The sequence below is a fragment of the Glycine soja genome, chromosome 4, assembly GCF_004193775.1.
Source record: "Glycine soja cultivar W05 chromosome 4, ASM419377v2, whole genome shotgun sequence".
Taxonomy (NCBI): domain Eukaryota; kingdom Viridiplantae; phylum Streptophyta; class Magnoliopsida; order Fabales; family Fabaceae; genus Glycine; species Glycine soja.
In genome coordinates, this window is record NC_041005.1 from 11,340,178 (window position 1) to 11,359,326 (window position 19,149).

The following is a 19,149-nucleotide window of genomic DNA, read 5'->3' on the forward strand; positions in this document are numbered from 1 at the left end:
AAGTTACAAGACGATCATTTAACCATTGATCACCCATTTTGTTACATAGCTGACTCTTCAAAAACTTCATAGCTGAAAAAACACGTTTCATGCTTGCAGTTGCTACCGGTAAGACTAAAGCCAACTTCAGAAGCCTATAAACTATATCAAATGTGTTACACTTTTTTGTTTCCACAAGAAAGTCCTTTTAACTTTGCAAATTTTGGATCACATCGAACATTTTTAACATAATTCTGAAGCTGATGTCGCACCACCACTTCCGGCACATCTACAAAATCATTTGGATAAAGTTCAACCATCCTCAACAATTTTTTCACATCAAAAGCTTCAAATGATGATGAGGGACTCAAACATGAAACACATTGTAAAAGTTTAGTATTATCTTCATCAAACCTAGCATTGAGCTCATGCAACTACAAATCTAAAACACTAAATAAATAATCATGCTTATAATGATGCAAATTAGAAACACTAGAAGTGGTAGCATGTCGTCTAGGTTTCTTCCCTTGCACATACAATGCATCCAAATCAGGCACATCAATATCATGTTTATTGCAATTTTCCATAACCTTAGATATAAGTTCTTCCCATCCATCATTCCTCATTTCTTGTAATTCTTCTTTGGTGGCTTTGACAAGTGATAAAGCATTCAAAAGATCTTGATCACGCTTTTGTAGCGCTACACTTAAATCATTTGTAAATACTAAAATCTCAACCATTAGGTATAACATGAAAATAAAATCAAAGGACTGAAGCACATCTAGTAAAAGCATAGTTTCACCATATTTTTCAAATGACGTATCTTTCCCGACTTCTTCAAGTACCTCAATAATGGCACCATATATAGTCATCAAACTAGTGAAAGTCCTAAAGTGGGGACCCCAACGAGTGTCACCCACTTTAGTAATAGACGATTCTTGATTTAATCTACTACCAGTCTCTATCTGACCCTCTTCAATCAATTTAGCAAATTGAGATACTTGTTTGTCCCGAAGCAATTTTTGTCTCGTCCTTTTGAATCGTAGGAGCAGGCATAAAGTTATTATCCGGAGTACAACCTATTACATTAGTTATCTCTGGGTTATATATTTATTTCATTAAAATTTTATTTTAATACTATATGTTTATTATTTTGATATCATAACTTAGTACTGATTTATAACTACGAACATGTAGCCTTTGTAAAAAAAAAAAAAAACAAACTAAGAACGTGTAATTATAAAAAAAAAACATTATTTTTAACATTATATTATTTAACATAAGTAAATATTTAATATTTTAAAAAAATAATAAGTATAAAAAATTATCTTAAAAATTAAAACTTATGATTTTTGTTATAATTACATGTTCTTTAGGTTATTTTTTTTTATTTATCAATTAGCATAATAGTTAATTTTACTAAATATTTTTAATTTAATAAACTAACTTAAAAAGTTTTTAGTTAAAATTATAATTTCAAAAATTCTGGTGTGACTATAGACACACTCTGCCTCAACGTGGGTCCACCCTGGTCTTAGGTTAACAAGGAGGAAGTTGTTTAAGTTTTTGATAATAATAAAAATAAAAAAAAAACACAAGTGAAAGGGTTTTGATGACCCTACCTTCAAATTTTCTTCTCCTTAATAGTGACATTTTCAATCTAAGGTCCGAAATTTCCATTCCTATTTTCCACACCTGTGACCATTGCATCAAAATTTAAAGTCTTAATTAAAAAAATCTACAAATGGGTGATCACTCGATCAGAATTATTCCTTACCATTTTCTTCCCCTTGATGATATGACTATATTTGTCTTCAACGTGGGTTCCAAAATTCCAATTTCTCCTATATTTCTTCTCGTCTTCAATCCATGTTATATTGTTGCTGCAATAGATACTTGTTGCTTAATCACCTAGGAAGTAAGGAAGCACAAACACCTCAAAATAATAACCAAGTCCGTGTTGGGCACTTTCAACACTCCAAACTGCATTCTACATTTTGTTTTTATTTTTTAAAGCTCAAACCGGCACAAATAGGTAATGTCACTGTACATAGATAAATTATATTATTATGTTCCTAATAACTGCCACATTTTTAAATTTTCAATTTTCACTTCTATGATTTGTATGCTATATTAATATTAATTTCGTACTAAATTTATTATTCATATTATAGCTATCATAATTTTTCAGATTTACTGTATCGCTCAGTATACGTTATGTCCTAGGTGTCATATCCACCATACTTTCATGCCAAGAAACCTTGGTGTCCTCCACTATGCTGTCAGTACTGTCATCGACAAATAGCATTAATATTTAAGAATTATATTTAAGAACAAAATGATTGTGGTACCTAAAGATACATTAAACATCCTAAAGCCAAGGGTCCAACCCCTATATTCATCCTTTTTCCCAGCTCAGTATCAATTTGCAACCAAGAGAAGAATGGAGGTTACACAAAGGATTAGAGTTTTAATAATCACAACATAGAAGGCATCTCTAAAATTCTTGAAACAAATTTTAGCGTGGTAATGAATAACCTTCTTCAAGACATTGTGTTTTGATATCTTGCATTAGGCGTTGAAGAACAGTTGGGTTGCTCGTAACAATAGCATCAACATGTTCAAACAACATCTTTTGCATGGATTCTGCATCATCAACTGTCCAGGCATACACCTTTTTGTTCCTCCTGTTCACCACAATGCAAAATGTGGTAAATAATAAATACACCACATGTTCATGCTAGAAGCTGCCAGATGCTAGATGCTTTAATAAAAAATACTACCAGTGCAAAACTTTCATAAGCTTTTCATCAATCAGTGGATGATAGACACCAACAACCTCAGCACCTTTCATTCTCAACAAATTTGTCCTAGCTCCAGTAGAAGGATCCCTCATAACAATGTAGCCAACCTGCATCATCCCAGACTGAACTGAGTGGAAGTTGAAGTGGACATTAAAGCACGTAAAATTAACACATCTATAATACAATTCCAGGGCTTGCAGCTTCGTAATGATACAAACAACTTGTCATTAATAGATACAATTATAAAAAAAATTAATTAGGCACAATTAAGGTAAAGACTTACAGTCAGTTAACATAAATGTTATTTCCACTTCCGTAACTATTCTCCAAACAAGAATAACCATTTTGATTACCACCAAAATGGGCCCAAATCATTATAACTCCTTTACTCTTCTCCAGTTCTTCTATATTCATGCAGCTAGTCATTTACTTGTGGATTAGACTAATACTTTTGGTTGTTCTAGACTCAGTTCGGACCACTTTCTCATGTCATTTGCTATTTAAGAGGTTTTGAGATGACTAAAGAAGGAATCTCTTTCAAAGTGTGCAATGTGCACTGTTATAAGGTGTTCATGGAAGTAATGCATGAATTTTTAAGGTTAGGTTTTTGGAGGTGCTCAGCTCATGGCTATTTTTAGAAAGGTTCCTTTGTTGGACATGTGGAAAGACTGTCGGGCTTTGCAGAGGTGTGCTATACCAGTTCAGTTGTCTGTTAGGTTTTATTTTTTCAATTCTTTGGTTCATCCTAGGAGGGTCTCTATTCTAATCCTCTCCATTCTCTAATAATATTTATTCTTTTATCCAAAAAAAAGAAAGGTAGCTTCCTATGTATAGTAAAATTTTCCATTCTCTGAAAGAATCAAAACTAGTATACTTCAGTGCTGCAGCTGCAGCGAAACTATCACTATCAGAATGCATAGATGGCCTTGATGGCTTTGTTTTCACAATAAAGACTCAATGCATTGAATCAGCATGGATATCTGAGACCTGCCCTAGGCCTTTCCATGCTTTGTAGAAAGGGTTCTGTTATTTGCACACCACTTTTACACCAACTCTCAGAAGCATTATCTTATTAAGCATTAATTATCATTCAGTGTTTATAATAAATCGCTTGCAACGGCCAAAATTTCAATGCTTAAGTAACTAGGCGTATAAGTTAATACAGCCAAAAGCTGTACAATCTTTTGTTCCATGTTCCCCAGCCAATCAATTTTTAGGAAAATAAATCATTTTTTCTCTTGCCATTTTATATTGAAATGAAGCCTAAAAAAAATAATCAAAGAAAAGCTATCATACAAGACAACAGAAGATTTTCATATGCCAAAATAGTGACATCAAAAAATGAAAAAGGCATGCAAACAAAACTATTTAAACTGCTTCTTACTGTAATTTCTGATGAGAGTTTAATTACATCCCTTGCTAAAATGTCACTTTTAGCCCATATGAGGCAGTTGCTGCACTCCGTCTTCTCCACCTGAAACAGATATATTGTTTTGACACATGGAAACTACATGGCTGCAAAAAGAAAAAAATAAATATTTTGAAGAAAAACTAAGGACTTGCTACAGGACCAGGACAAATGTAATGGAGAGGGATGAGTCCTAACAGGATTAGGTTGATGGCAACAGGTTCACCAACATCTATCAGTTCAACCAATAAGACCAAAAGGGTGACCCAGTGCACAAGGCTCTCATCCAGAGGAGTCTGAGGATTTACCCCCAGGCTATTTCTAGGATTTAAACTCATGGCATCTAGGTCACAAAACACCAACCTTACCATTGTGCTTAGGTTCACCCTTATTTCACCAATAAGACCACCTCATTATTTTCTTTCTTTCTCTATTTTCAAGCCATAGAAGGCCCAGTATATTGAAGACCCACAGCAGTGTTGTTAAATGGCGGCGCCATGGAAGAATGGCATGGTGATTTTTTGCCAAACGCCATAGGCAATTTGAGGAGGGAGGCCCACAATGGCAGTGCCATAGGCCGCAATGGTGTGTTAATATGGAGGAATTTTGGCCTTCCACCATCCACCATTGATAACACTGACCCAAAGGAATATTTTAGAGATTGAAGTCATGGTAGTCTTGGACGACCGATGAGGAGACATTGTAGTTAGGACACTAAAGAAAGACAAGGAAGAAGGGAGAAAAGGTTTTGTCATGTGTGTTGCTCAATTAATGCATTCTGCTTTGCTTCCAATCCATGAAACAGGGGGGAGGGAATGTGATAGGCCCGTAATACAATCAAGGCCCTATCCTCACAACACAGGCCCAAACGTAACCTAAAGACCCCAACTAAATTCAAAGATTTTCAGATAAGAATGAAATAATTCTAGAGTATTCCATTATAGCTGTTGAGTGGTGGGAGACACTGTAATATTCCGTTGTGTACCTTGACTTTGAATTTCTGTATTTAACCATTCAAAGGGTTCATAAATAATATAATGGATATTTTACTCTAATTAGTAGCCTAGTGTGGTCTATAGCTATATTCCTCGTCATTTTGTAGTCTCAGATAGATCTCCAACCTATCATTGGTGCTTTCTGATTCACGCATGCCTCCCAAACCGAATCTCGGGGAGGTCCGACAGACTCTGCACGATAGACTCAGTGCTACGCAAGAGCACCAGTCTATGCGTTATGAGCAGCTTCATTCTGCCATGGACACTCGTTGTGATACGCCTTAAAGTATTATCAGCTCCTAAGCTGACAAGGTGGCCACATTACCTGCCTTTTCCACTCCTGCCACTAATTTGGACGATCCACTAGGTGCTAATGGGGGCCCCTTCCACACCCCGTATTTTCCATGTTGGTCTTGACGGCACGATGCATAATATTACCCCTTCTCCACAAGCTCATTCTCACCTTCATAATACTGCTGGTTTTGGTTCTAATAACCAGTTTCCTCCACCATTGGTGGCTCTTCATATAATACCACCCCTAACCCTTCCATTTGTTTTTCAAAACTTCAACTCAATCCCTTTGATGGCCAAGACCCCTTTAACTGGTTGCTCCAAGCTGAACAATTTTGTGCTTTACAAAGTTCCCCCCAAGCAGCACTTTGCATGACCGCATTCTATATGTGAGGTGAATCCATGAGTTGGTTCAAATGGATGCACAAAACCATCAACTCACAGATTGGGAGACGTTTACCCATGCCTTAGAAGTTCGTTTCAGACCCTCTTCCTATGAGAATCACCAAGTTGAGCTTTTCAAGCTCCGCCAGTATAGCACAGTGGCTGAGTATCAACACCGCTTTGAGAAACTTTCTAACCGTGTTTTCGGACTAAATGCAGAAACGCTTCTCAACTGTTTCCCTTTCAGCCTCTCTCCTAACATTCGTTGAGAACTGGCTGTCCTTAAACCTTTTTCCATCCATCATGCCATCGGATTAGCCAAGTTGGTGGAGGCCAAATTGAAAGACTTCAAGCCTAAACCTAACCCCAAACCTCCTTACCCTGCTACTTCGTCTAACACCACCCACCTTGCCACCCCTTCCCTTAAACACTTAACCCAAGCCCAATACCATGAACAGAGAGCCAAAGGCCTTTGCTATTACTGTGAAGAAAAATATGTCCCAGGACATAGGTGCCAAGCATCCAAGTTTCTTTTGTTGCTTATGGATGATGATCCTGTCGAATCAACTTGTCAGCCCATGCCTCCACATGAGCCTTTATTTGAGCCACAAGAGGAACCTACCCATCATCTTCAACTATCCACCTATGCCCTTATGGGTTTACCTTCCTCTAACACCCTTCATTTCAAAGGCTTTATTTTGGGCCAAACCATGATTGTATTAGTTGACTCGGGAAGCTTGCATAACATCTTGCAACCCAGACGCACTCGCTGCCCATTTGAACCTTTCCATTTCCCCAACTGTTGCTTTTCCAGTGATGGTAGGGAATGGTGATCACATTTATTGCTCGGGACTATGCTCTAAGGTTCCCTTGGAGATTCAGGACCAGGTTTTTGAGGTTCCCATGTACTTCTTCCTATCCAAGGTGCTGACTTGGTTTTGGGTGTGCAATGGCTCAGTTCTTTAGGTCCCATTACCTCTGATTTCTCCATCCCATGTATGACTTTCACTCACTACGGAGGCCCTATTACCCTAACTGGTAACACTACCCTCAAACCAACAGCAACTACTTTCCATCAATTTTGTCATTTCATCCACCAAGACTCCATTGCTTCGTGTCACTTAGTTACTTATACCCAGTCCGAACTAGATACCATTACCACTCCATCCACCCAAGACCCTTTTACATCTTTTAGCCCAGTCGTTCAACTTCTCCTTCACCAGTTTGCTTCCATATTTAGCAAACCACAAGGTCTACCCCCTCCCTGCACCCACGATCACCATATCCCTTTATTACCAAACACTAAGTCTGTCAACATAAAACCCTAGCACTACCCTCACACCCGAAAAGAAGCTATGACTAAATTCATTTCTGAAATGGTCTAGGAGGGTCTCATAGTACCCAGCCATAGCCCGTTTTCATCCCCGGTTTTATTGGTTTGAAAAAAGGATGGCACATGGAGGTTTTGTGCAGACTATCGGGTCCTAAATGCCATTACCATTAAAGATCAGTTTCCTATAACAATTGTGGATGAATTATTAGATGAGTTACACGGTGCCACCATTTTTTCAAAAATTGACTTACACTCAGGCTAACACCGAATACATGTTGCCCAAGAAGATACACACAAAACCTCCTTTCGAATGTTTGAGGGACACTACGAGTTTTTGGTGATGCCATTTGGCCTCACTAATGCCCCAGCCACTTTTCAGGCAGCAATGAATGATCTGCTGCGGCCTTATTTACGACATTTTGTGCTTGTGTTTTTCGATGATATTTTGATTTACAGCTCTTCCTAAACTGATCACTTACAGCACCTAGCGTTGGTTTTTAATTTTTTACAGGACCACCAGTTCTTTGATAAGTTCAGTGAAGTGTCTGTTTGCTGTGACTACTGTGGCATACCTGGGTCACATTGCATCCAACAAGGGGGTTCAACAAGACCCAGAGAAGATACAAGCAATTCTGGATTGGCCTCCCCCTCACTCCCTCACCACACTTCAGGGTTTTATTGTTGCTTTATACGAAATTATGCTAAGCTCGTGTTCCCCCTCATGGATCTGTTACGCGACTCAAATTTTAAATGGAATACAAATTCCGAATCAGCTTTTACAGTTTTAAAAAAAGCTATGACCACTGTTCCAGTCTTGCAGCTTCCTTAATTTGCTCTTCCTTTTGATGACGAAACAGATGTGTTCACCACTGCTATTGGTGTCGTCCTTTCTCAACTAGGTCACCCAACTTCTCCGGTAAGAAACTTTGCCTGCGCATGCAACTAGCTTCTACATACGCAAGGGGAATGCCTTCCATTACAGATGCTGTAAGAAAATGGCACCATTATCTAATTGGCAACAAATTTAGAATATTCACAAATCAGCAGAGTTTGAAGGCCCTTACTCTCTCAAGGGTGGCATACTCGAGAACAAGATAGATGGGCTACTAAACTTCTGCGGTTCGATTATGAGATTATTTTTTTCCTTGGGCAATATAACCTGTAACATCTCATTTTTTATAAAATAAATTAAAAATGATTTTATTTAAAATAAATAGAATTTTAGGAAAATAATGAGCTTTTTGTAATTAAATAAATAAGAGAAATAGTTTTATTAATTAAAATAATATTTTTAAGGTAAATAAAATGATAAAATAAAAAAAAAATAGAGTAAATAATAGGCCCAGAGTATCCTAGCTATAGATAGAGACATAATAGGTCACTTTTTGCATTTACGAAACGTCTCTACACTATCTTCCTCTCAAATCCGTTTTCCCTTCTTTCTTTTCCAAAATCCTTTCTTTTTCCAGCATACACTCAAACCTGTCTCAGTAGAACGACGATCTCGAACTCGTTAACCATTGGATTGTCGTGAAATTTGAACACGAGATTTGAAACTTATTTTCGCACACACCCACCGTTGGGATTTTTGAGATAATGTATGTGGTAGAAGAAATGTCTCTCACACTGAGCTTTCTCTTTTCTAGCATACACCCAAACCTGTCCTAGTAAAACTACGATCCCAGACTCATTAACCGTTGGATCGTCCTGAAATTTGGATACCACCTATGGAACTCATTTTCTCACATTCTCACCATTGGGATTTGCGAAATAATGTTTTTGCCAAGAGAAATTGGTCTCACACGTTGACAGTGAAATGGAAGCTACAATCTTTTCTCCTTCTTTGTAACGTTTGAAAATCCTAGCAGAACAATCAGAGGAAAAACTTGAAGAGTCTCACGGAACTGCTAGAGATGCCGCTATCACTATCGGACTTCACCTGTGAGTCCGCTTAGAGGTAAGAGATGAGTTATTTACAATTGAGGAGTAATGAGAACATGTATAAGAATCCTTAGAGGATCAAATTGAGGTTTATTTTGAGATGTTTATTTTATTGTAATTCTTCCTATATGATCATGTGAAATTGTTTGAGGGGTTTTACTCCTCATGTTGTGAGAAGCATTTTCGTATAATTTGTTTGTATTTTGGACAAAATTATTATATTAGCGTAATAAATTGTTATATTGAGATCATGAAATTGTGATTGAAATTATGTGTAATGGATAAATTGAATGTGTTGAGTTATGAGATACACATAAATATGTGATGGTGGATTGTGATGTTGTGATATGTTAAAATTATGGACGTGAAATTTGGTTATGAATTATACAATAAACTGACTGGTGTTTACCTTGAGAAAAGTGTTTATGTGCAGTATTAAACGGAAAGTGTAGGATTCCTAATTAGGAACCTAAGGTGTTAAATTTGTAGTGCAATGTGTTAAACGTGTTTGAAACATAAGTGTGAGGTTGTGCGTATTGTATAATTCATAAGCAGTGTCTGTGTGCAAAAATTATTTTAAGGATTGGACCTGAATTAGAAAGGTGCACGGATTCTTTGGAGTCTAGGCCTTGGGGGTAAATACACTCGATTTGAGTGCTCTTTTAAGCCTATGTTGATCTCATATGGTTGGAGCATTCTCGCAAAACAGAATGACCCTGCACCTTATGATTTTACTCAGTGAGAGTGATCTAACATACTCATTGTGTGGTGTGTCTTGTTATATACTCCTAAGCACCCCAGTGTGATTTTTCACTGACATGATACCACATTGCATGTAGGCTTGAGTCTAAGTATAAATGTTGCATAACGTCTGTGAATTGTTTATTATGAAATTGATAAGTGTTGCTACGTCTTGACTCGAGTGTTTGATTCATGTGTAACGTGAATGGTAATTGAAAAATGAATTTTAAATGATAAAGTGGTGAAGTAATGTGGATTGTATTAAGTTGAGCTATGTTATAAATACTTCTATAATTTATTTTAATTATGTCTTTGTTTATCTGTATTTTATTTAGAAATGTGATAACTCACTCTCAGTGTGTTGTTTGTGTTTGGATCTTGTGATGATCTCGAACCTTGTGTTCGTGGGAGCAGATGACTAGGTGAACGACTTAACCTCGTGTTACAGGATGCTGGGACATAATGCTCTAATAGGATGTGACATTGGGGCATGAGTTTTTGTTTTAAATGCATGATGTGTTGAGATGAAAATATTCCAAACAAGTTTTATATGTAATAGTGAAGTGAATGTGAACCTTTTACCCACGTGAACTCTTTTATGTTCATTGAATAAAATCTCATTTTACATAATTTCATATTTTCAAGTATTTTATTATATAAATATGTATATCGAGGTAGAGGGTGTTACATAACCGAGTAGCAGACGCCTTATCCAAATCAATTCATGCTAAGGAGACCCCAACAGATCCTTCCATGTTGCTGACAGTCTCCTCCATTGTCCCAGATCTTTTAATAGAATTACAACAACACTTTCTGACTCACCCAGATGGACAGAATCACATGCAGAAATATGAAGCAGAGGCACAGTCAAATTCAAACATTCAAATCACAAAAGGGTTAATTTTGTTTCAGAACAGAATTTTTATACCCAAATATCAATCCATGAGGGAGACTCTCATGAATGCCTTCCACAGTTCTGTTGAAGGGGGACATTCAGGAACCAAAGCTACTTTAGCTAGATTGGCTTCATCCTTTTTTGGCCTGGAATATCCCAAGATGTTAAGGGATTTGTAACTCAGTGCCTCATTTGTTAGCAATCCAAGTATGTGCAAGCCAAGCCACATACCTCATATACAATGGGAACACATTAGTATGGATTTTATTACTAATCTCCCTAATTCAAGAGGCCATACAAAAATTTGGGTCATCATGGACAGATTTACAAAATTTGCCCATTTGTGGGATTACCTTCTAAGTTTTCAGCACCGATCCTGGCTGCAAGATTCTCAGTTGAAATTTGCAGACTTTATGGCATGCCTCAATCCATTGTCAGTGACAGAGACCGCCTTTTCTTAAGAAAATTTTGGCGCACTCTGTTCAAACACCAAGGCATGGCACTTCAATACTCCTCCGCCTACCATCCCCAATTCGATGGTCAAACACAAGTAGTGAATCGTACTCTAGTTGCCTATCTTCGCTGTTTCATTGCCGATTTTCCACACAAATGGTTTTTGTTCTTTCACTTGGCCGAGCAATGGTACAACTCTGCCAAACACTCAGTGTTGCAAATATCACCATACCAGGCTTTGTATGGACACAGCCCTCCCTCCATTGCGGATTATGATGTTCACAACACCACTCTGCCAAATGTCCACTGTTCCCAGCAGCAACGCAAGTTTATTATAAAAACGGTGAGGGAAAACTTGAATCACAGCAGGCAATACATGAAAGGCTCAAGCAGATACCCGTTGCACTGCCATTTCTTTCGACGTAGGTGAATGGGCATGGTTGAAACTCCAACACTATCATCAGTCCTCTGTTCGTTCCCAATGAGATTCCAAGCTATCTCGATGTTTCCGTGGACTGTATCAAGTAGAAAAGTGAATTGGCACAGTTGTTTACAAGCTTGCTTTACCAGAGACAGCCAAGATTCATCCAGTTTTCCATGTGAGCCTCCTTCGTAAATACAAGGGCCAGAATCCTCCATCACCCTCCCCTTTTCCATCTCTTAATATTCCTAATGAAATTTGCATGCAAGAGATAGACTCCTCAATTCACAAGGGCTCTCCAACTCCCTCTCATTCCTAACCAACCATCATTACCAACCATTAATGACTCTCCATGTGGCACTTCTGCTATGGACTCCCAAGGGCGGCAATGCACTCCCGGACCTTCCAACACCACTCAACCTGCTCTCACAACTGTCTTTAAGGACAAAGACATTTCTGAGACCGGGAGTATTGATAGCCCCTTATACAACCAAGGCCCAAACGTAATCCGAAGACCCCAGCTAAATTCAAAGATTTCAGATAAGAATGATATAGTTATAGAGTATTCCATTACAGCTGTTGAGTAGTGGGAGACAGCTGTAATATTCCATTGTGTACCTTGACTCTGAATTTCTGTATTTAACCGTTCAAAGGGTTCATGAATAATACAATGGATATTTTACTCTAACCTAGTGTAGTCTATAGCTAAATTCCTCGTCATTTTGTAATCTCTGACAGATCCTCAACCTATCTGAATGTTCAAAGAGGAAGGGAGGAGTTTGATTCATCATACCAGAGAAACAAACATTTTCGCTTAAATGCAAAAACATAAGGGGGTTTGTTGTAGGGTTTTAAACTTGGTGTGTTAAGTTTATGGTAATACTCCTTAAGATCAGGAAGAAAAACTGTATTTTATCCTCAGGCCTGAAGCATATTGTTATATTTATAGGAAATAAGTCTACAACAAATACAATTATACAAGTCTTCAAAATTTAACATTAGAAAAGGTTAAATAAATATGATCCCAAAAGTCAACTCTAAAGCCCACAAGGGCAATAGAGGGGAATTTTTTATCATGCCACTTATACATACTTTCAGAAGGCTGTCAACTCAAGGGCAAGCTAAAGCTTTTATACAGTAACTGTGCCAGACAGTAAAGAAAAAAGGGCCTGAAAATCACCAGTAGATGGACAGTAAGGAACGGAAGTATTATACTTACAATAGAGAGAACATCTTTGGCAAGCTTTTTCTCATAAAACGGGGGTCCAACCTTAACATCTAGAACTATCTGTCGTACTGAATTTGCAGTCAACTAAAAAGAGTACAGTGGAGCCATAGTCAAAAGATATAAACATGGAAAGAACATGAAAAGAGATAATTGTCAACAATAAGAGGAAAAGAATACAATCAAAGAAAGCAAGTATACAAATATGGTGAAAGGGATAGATCCAAAATTATTCAAGAAAACAAAAAGGAAAGAAAAGAAAGAGCATTTCCTGAATCTTGGAATCATACCATCAGAGCATCTTGGATTGTAAGTATACTTTCATCAGTAAACTTTGAGGTAGACTGATGTGAAGCACTGAGCTTTCTTATCTACAGAAATACACTGAACACAATCTTAGTCAATGTTACTCCTTTTTAAAATCTCAAAGCATTCTTAGTAAGGGAAGAAAGATAAAAGGAAATGATTTTAAAATGTATGTATCAACTAGTTTTAGGGTGAAACGATCACACGTGATAGTTTTTTTCTACATTATATTAAATGTAAATTTCAAGATTGCTAAAAGCATTTCCACTACCATTGAGGGATTATATTTATGTCAAATGAATGGTTACTTTATTTTGTTTCTAGGGTAAGGGTGAAGAGGGATTGCTTTCTTTGTCAGTAAAACAATTCTAATTTCTAGCGGCAATGATGAATCAAAAACTTCACATCAATACTACCTAAACACTTGAGCAAACAACTGACGAACAGGTTTAGTTAAAGTACACCTTTTTTTTTGTTCTTCATAGCAATCAGCAACTGGTTTAATTAAAATGGTAGGTGACTAATCTCTTATTAAAAGAATATCATACTAATACAGTCATTCATCTATAAAAATGAGCTTGCAACAATGAGTGTAATAATAGAATTATTAACTTGAGTGGTCAGAAAATGAAAGGTGCTAGTCTCACCTCTTCTGAGTTCATGTAACCAACTTTAGAACTAGTGTTTCCATTTAAGCGCTGCAAATCCCTGCCTGCATCGTGTGAGAATTAATCTCAAAGTGGTTATAACGCTATTGCTCAGTAATTAAAAATAAAACTAAGTTAACAAAACGTGTTTTGTCAAAGCGCGTGGCATAAGTAGTAGTATTTTAATGAAATTTCCCAATGTTGAGAAAGAAAGACGGAAGGAAGGCAAGAGTACCTGTCATGGAGAGCAAAGAGAACTCCGTCAGAAGAACGAGAAACGTCGATCTCAATGCAGTCGACGCGAGACTGAAGAGCGTGGAAATACGACGCCATCTGCGAGCGAGGAAAGAAGAAGAAATTAGCAAATAGCAACCAACCATTTTTTTTATTCAGTTAGTTTTTTTGTTAGAGGGGGATTTGAACCCTTGATCTCTCCCCTTTTCTTCTCCCTTCAGCACTAGACCAACCTTATATTTCCTATTAGAAACCAACCATAATAACATGAAATGAAAAAGGAAAAAGAAAGAGAAGGGTTACAGTGTTTGGAGAAGCCTTGGAGGAATCGCCACCGTGGGCGCAGACTAGAGGAGGATCGTTGAGCCAACGGCACTTTGTGAGTTGCAGCTGTTGGAGGCGTCGGAGGCGGAAGTGGAAGAAAATGGGAGGGAGAATGGCGAAAATGGCGAGAGAGAGAATCATGAGCTTCCGCGAAGGAACTCTGACTCTCAATGCCGCTTTTCGTGATCTTGAACTCTGCTGCATCTTAATTCTATTGCTATGTCTTTTGTTTCGATCCACGCAACTTAGAGCAGTGGCAACACACAGTCTTGTCGATGTATCAATTTATTTATTACTTGCAAACCACCACCAAAACTACTTCATTAATTAAGGTTATAATAAGGACCCATAATATTTTTTTTCAGGAAGAATAAGGAAGGATCCATGTATAATATATACATTTCTTTTTAGGTCACACGATGACTAATGTACATCAACTGATCAGAGTTCACTTACAATATTGATTCAAGAAAAATTTATATATAATATAAATTAAACATAAATTTTTCTGTTAAATAAATCATTCATCTTATATAAATACAACAAAATATTACATAAATATATCAAATCTTTGACTATATATTATATACATTTATTTATATAGTACTTCATATAGGATTTGTAATGATATTACTAATTACATGTCATATACATATTAGAAAAACTATAAAAATAAATTAATTTCAAAATATATTTTCTTAATTTACAATATAATTATATGTTTTAAAGAATAGAATATATTTTATTAATGTTATTCCAATTTCAATTCTAGATAGTTATATTTTAAATTTAAGTCAATCATTGCATAATTATATATTTGATCAAAAAAATAAAAACAAATGCTCTTATTTATTATTTGATTAATAATATTTAATTTCTAAATAAAAAAATATATTTTTTATATAATTCTACTTAGTCATTTAATTTATTTATTTCTATGTTTGAAAAGTTATCACATTTTTATTTAGATTGGGATCTACTTAATAATTATGCCAATTGACACAAACAAAGACACACTTTTTAGTGACGTGCTTATTAAAAAAAATTATTTGGTGGTATTACACTTTTTTATAGAAAAAATCGTTAAAAGATACATATGGTCTTTATCATAAAAATATATTCAATTTATAGTATTATTGATGAAGTAATTTAAAGATATTTTTATAATCAAAATGGTCTTAATAAAATTTAATATATTTATTACTTTTATATATATATATATATATATATATATAACATTATTATATTATATACATATTAGTCAACAAAAATTTGGTATATGAAGTTATTAAACATAGAGTAAAAAATATTATTTTGTAATAAATGTATTAACCAATTAGATTTATATTAATGTTTGTATAAAAATTTCAATCTCATAAAATAAACATTATTCAACAAAATAATTAAATTATTTAAATAATTTTATAAGATTTGAAAGTTAAAAAAAATATTATTGAGTCTTAGTTCAGCAATTGTGTTAATTACTCAAACAAAAAGATATGCCACATGCACATAATAATCCTACCTCACTTGAGTATAATTGTTTCTCATAAATAATACTTGTAGGGTTTGTCATAAAAAAATTAAAATAATATAATTTATGATATTATTGATGAAGTAATTTAAAATTATTTTGTAAAAATGCATACAATAAATTAATTATAATATATTCATTATACATGTATGTGAAAAACATTATTATATAAATATTAATCAACAAAACTTTTGTATGAGAAGTTATTAAACATAGAGACAATATATTTTAAATTAGATTTAAATTATTATCTAGTATAAAAATTTCAACATCATAAAATAAATGTTATTCAACAATATATTTATCTATGAAATTATTTAAAATTATTTATACAATTTATAAGTAAAAATAATTTTATAAGATTTAAGCAATATTTCGAGGAGTAACCCTAAGCATATTCTCCCTCAAGCATATAAGCAAAGTCTCAAAGATAAGGAGTTATGTATGTGCATATAAGCAAAGTCTCAAAGATAAGGAGTTATGTATGTGTTGGTAGTTAATGTAGTTGGATACCTCTTGAAGGTTAAGTCAAGGGTTGTTTGGCTAAAAATGATGATGATTTCAAGAAATGTGCATTCTTTTTTATCAGTTTTATTTTTTCTCCATTTGGATTGTTAGGTTTCCATTATCTGATATGTATGAAATTGATTTGTCATTTTTGTGGTTTATTTTATTGGGAAAGATGTATGTTAAACAAAGACCTTTGGATTCAACAAAGGCAAGACTTAGAAAGTGTAGGAAATATTTTAAAGAAAAGCAAGAAACAATCTTATTGGTAAAAATGCAAAATGATGCTTAAAGTTACTCTCAATTAGGGATGGTGCTTCATACTCTAGTCATATTAACTAGAAATAAAAAATATTTATATTTTTCTGCGGTAATAAAAAAATTTGAGTTGGTGTCTTGCAATAAACTCTCCTTTGGATTCATCATCCTTAACACATCTTCACAACACAAAGCATTCTAAAATAGATTTTTCATAGAATTAAAGTGAAGACACAGTTACTGATGTGTTAGTGTTCTATACAAGGTTAGACTATGTAGTGTCTTTAGTCTTCTATTTTGATGCTTCACATCAGAGCCTCTCATGGACAACTTCAACTTTCAATATGATTGCATTTTCTAATGCAATTAGTATTTACTTTCTGATGTGTCATCAGTGTGTGTGGCAGTACATGGAAAGTAAGATGCTATCAATTTTAGTCTTCTAATGTGTCCTTTGTATGTGTGGCAACATATGGAAGAACAGATGTTGTCTTTAAGTTACATTCTGAACCATTATGAAGTTCAGTCTTCAGAGTCAAGATCTTCACCATTATGATATAGACTATGATGCAACTTCATTTTTATGTTGTTTGCTCTTTGTAGCCTTTGATAAATCTTTTGTATAAAGCCTTCTTGATGTCTTTGCAATATGGTAAGAGTGAGATCTTCAAAGGGAAACATTGACTTCATCTACAAATTGACTTTTTTAAATTTTCTGAAGCTTCTCACTTGATAGCATAGTTGAGACATTCGTTTTGAGTTTGTTCTGAACTCATTAGAACACTAGTTATGTTATGCTCTTTGTATATGTATCATTTGTAGATCTGTTGGCTGACATAGCTTTCCTGAATATGATATTCAACTTTGTGATAGCTCTCTGATGTAGATGGAAAGCCACTAAATGACCTTCTTACAGAAATACTTTGATGAGATGACATAACAAACTTGTCTTTCAAACATTCTAGTGTGAGCTTACTGTAGCATGTTATGCTTGCTACTATTTTTTAATTCTTTGACACTTTAAATGGCTAAACTTCCTTTCGATGTCTTTAGGAGAGTTGTAGAGAATTCTATCCTTAACATTCAAGCACAGGTCTCATGTCATTTGGGTCACTACAACATAAGTAATCTTCAAAACATTGTAATTGTGTTATATTGTGAGGATAAAATGACATCTCTATCTTCATATCATTTTCTCCCAAGATCCAAGACTTAAGCCCATGAATTATTCGTGAAAGATGTAGATCTTTCTCTTAGCTTTCCATAACCACTGATATCATCTCAAATTCACTTTTCTAGCTCAAGAAATCTTCAAATTACTACATATAAATCAAGTTGTGTAGGCAGATAAGCCTATGTGACTTTAAGCTCAATTTTTTCTATTGTCCATGTTGTATCAGGCCATAATTTGTTCATGAAAGTTTAAGATATTTCTTCAAGCTTTCCATAGCCACCAAAAACAAGTCAATTTCTTTTCTGGAACTCCAGATACAATGTCTAGAATGAACTTATCCTGTTGATGAAACTGCATTTTGAATATGTTACAACAATGTTGTTCTCCATATCATGTTTGTTGTGTAGATCTTTATGTTTGAAACATTCTTCTTGTCCGTTAGTTATTGATTACTTCTCATGACTTGAAGTTTTTTTCTTCATTCAACGAACATGTGACTTCTTCATTGCAGTACACAACCAATGATACTTTGAGTCTTATTTTGAGCTTTTAAGCTTATCATCCTTTTTGAGTGACTCATGACAACCCCGAGTTTACAGAACTTGTCTTTTCTAAATACACTTAAGAAAATTTATCCGTAGGCATAATCTCGGAAGGCTTATGATTTTTGTTCAAAAGGTTTGTCATAATAAAAACACCAAGGGTTTTTGGACTCAACACTTTCTCCTTATTGGAAGTTTCTTCTAAAAAATGTTTCTTCTTGGACATTTTCTTCTTCTAAGGAGTCTTTGTACTCTTTTGGTTAAGCATGTTAGTTCTTGTTCATCTTCCTCAGAAAGCTCATCATCATTGTTCTCAACATCAGAAGCTACTACTGAGTTTAGTGCTTTGAACTTATGCTTGGTTTTAGTTTTCTAAGAGGCCTCAAGAGTTGTGATTTTTTCCCTTAGGTAGTTGTATCTTATTCATCGGCTCTTGTTCATGAATCTTTAAAGAACTAATAAGTCCATCAATAACCAAAGTTTTCATATTCATGGCTTCAATTATGACAATGACTTTTGGTCTCCAGATTTTGGGCAAACTCCTCAAAATCTTCTTGATTCTTTGATGTGTTATATACTTCTCTCTAGAAGATTAAGTCCATTCACTATAGTAGTGAACCTTGTGAACATTTCTTCTATGGATTTGTGTTCCTGCATCTTAAACATTTCAAACTTGTGAGTTAAAATATTGACCTTTGAGTCTTTTACTTGATCTATACCTCCATGTGTTGTTCTGAGTGTGTTTCAGATTTC

General features: G+C 35.1%; 1 protein-coding gene across 6 annotated transcripts; it reads right to left on the bottom strand.

Moving 5' to 3' along the window:
* Positions 1 to 24: 24 nt before the first annotated feature.
* LOC114409327 (glycerophosphodiester phosphodiesterase GDPD4-like) lies at positions 25 to 14,750 on the bottom strand. 6 transcript variants are annotated; one of them, XR_003666026.1, is made up of 12 exons: positions 14,361 to 14,750; positions 14,059 to 14,156; positions 13,824 to 13,884; positions 13,161 to 13,241; positions 12,865 to 12,957; positions 4,168 to 4,257; positions 2,763 to 2,890; positions 2,518 to 2,666; positions 2,194 to 2,267; positions 1,757 to 1,862; positions 1,602 to 1,674; positions 25 to 1,058 (listed from the first exon to the last, which is right to left on the bottom strand). XR_003666026.1 is itself a non-coding variant. In XM_028372744.1 (8 exons), the coding sequence occupies exons 1-8, from the start codon at positions 14,583 to 14,585 to the stop codon at positions 2,498 to 2,500; spliced, it is 945 nt and encodes a 314-aa protein (XP_028228545.1). In that variant the 5' UTR covers positions 14,586 to 14,750; the 3' UTR covers positions 2,276 to 2,497. The 6 variants fall into 6 exon arrangements, 1 of the variants encoding a protein (XP_028228545.1); XR_003666025.1 differs by having other exon boundaries at positions 25 to 268; positions 1,757 to 1,890; XR_003666024.1 differs by having other exon boundaries at positions 1,757 to 1,890.
* Positions 14,751 to 19,149: the final 4,399 nt, after the last annotated feature.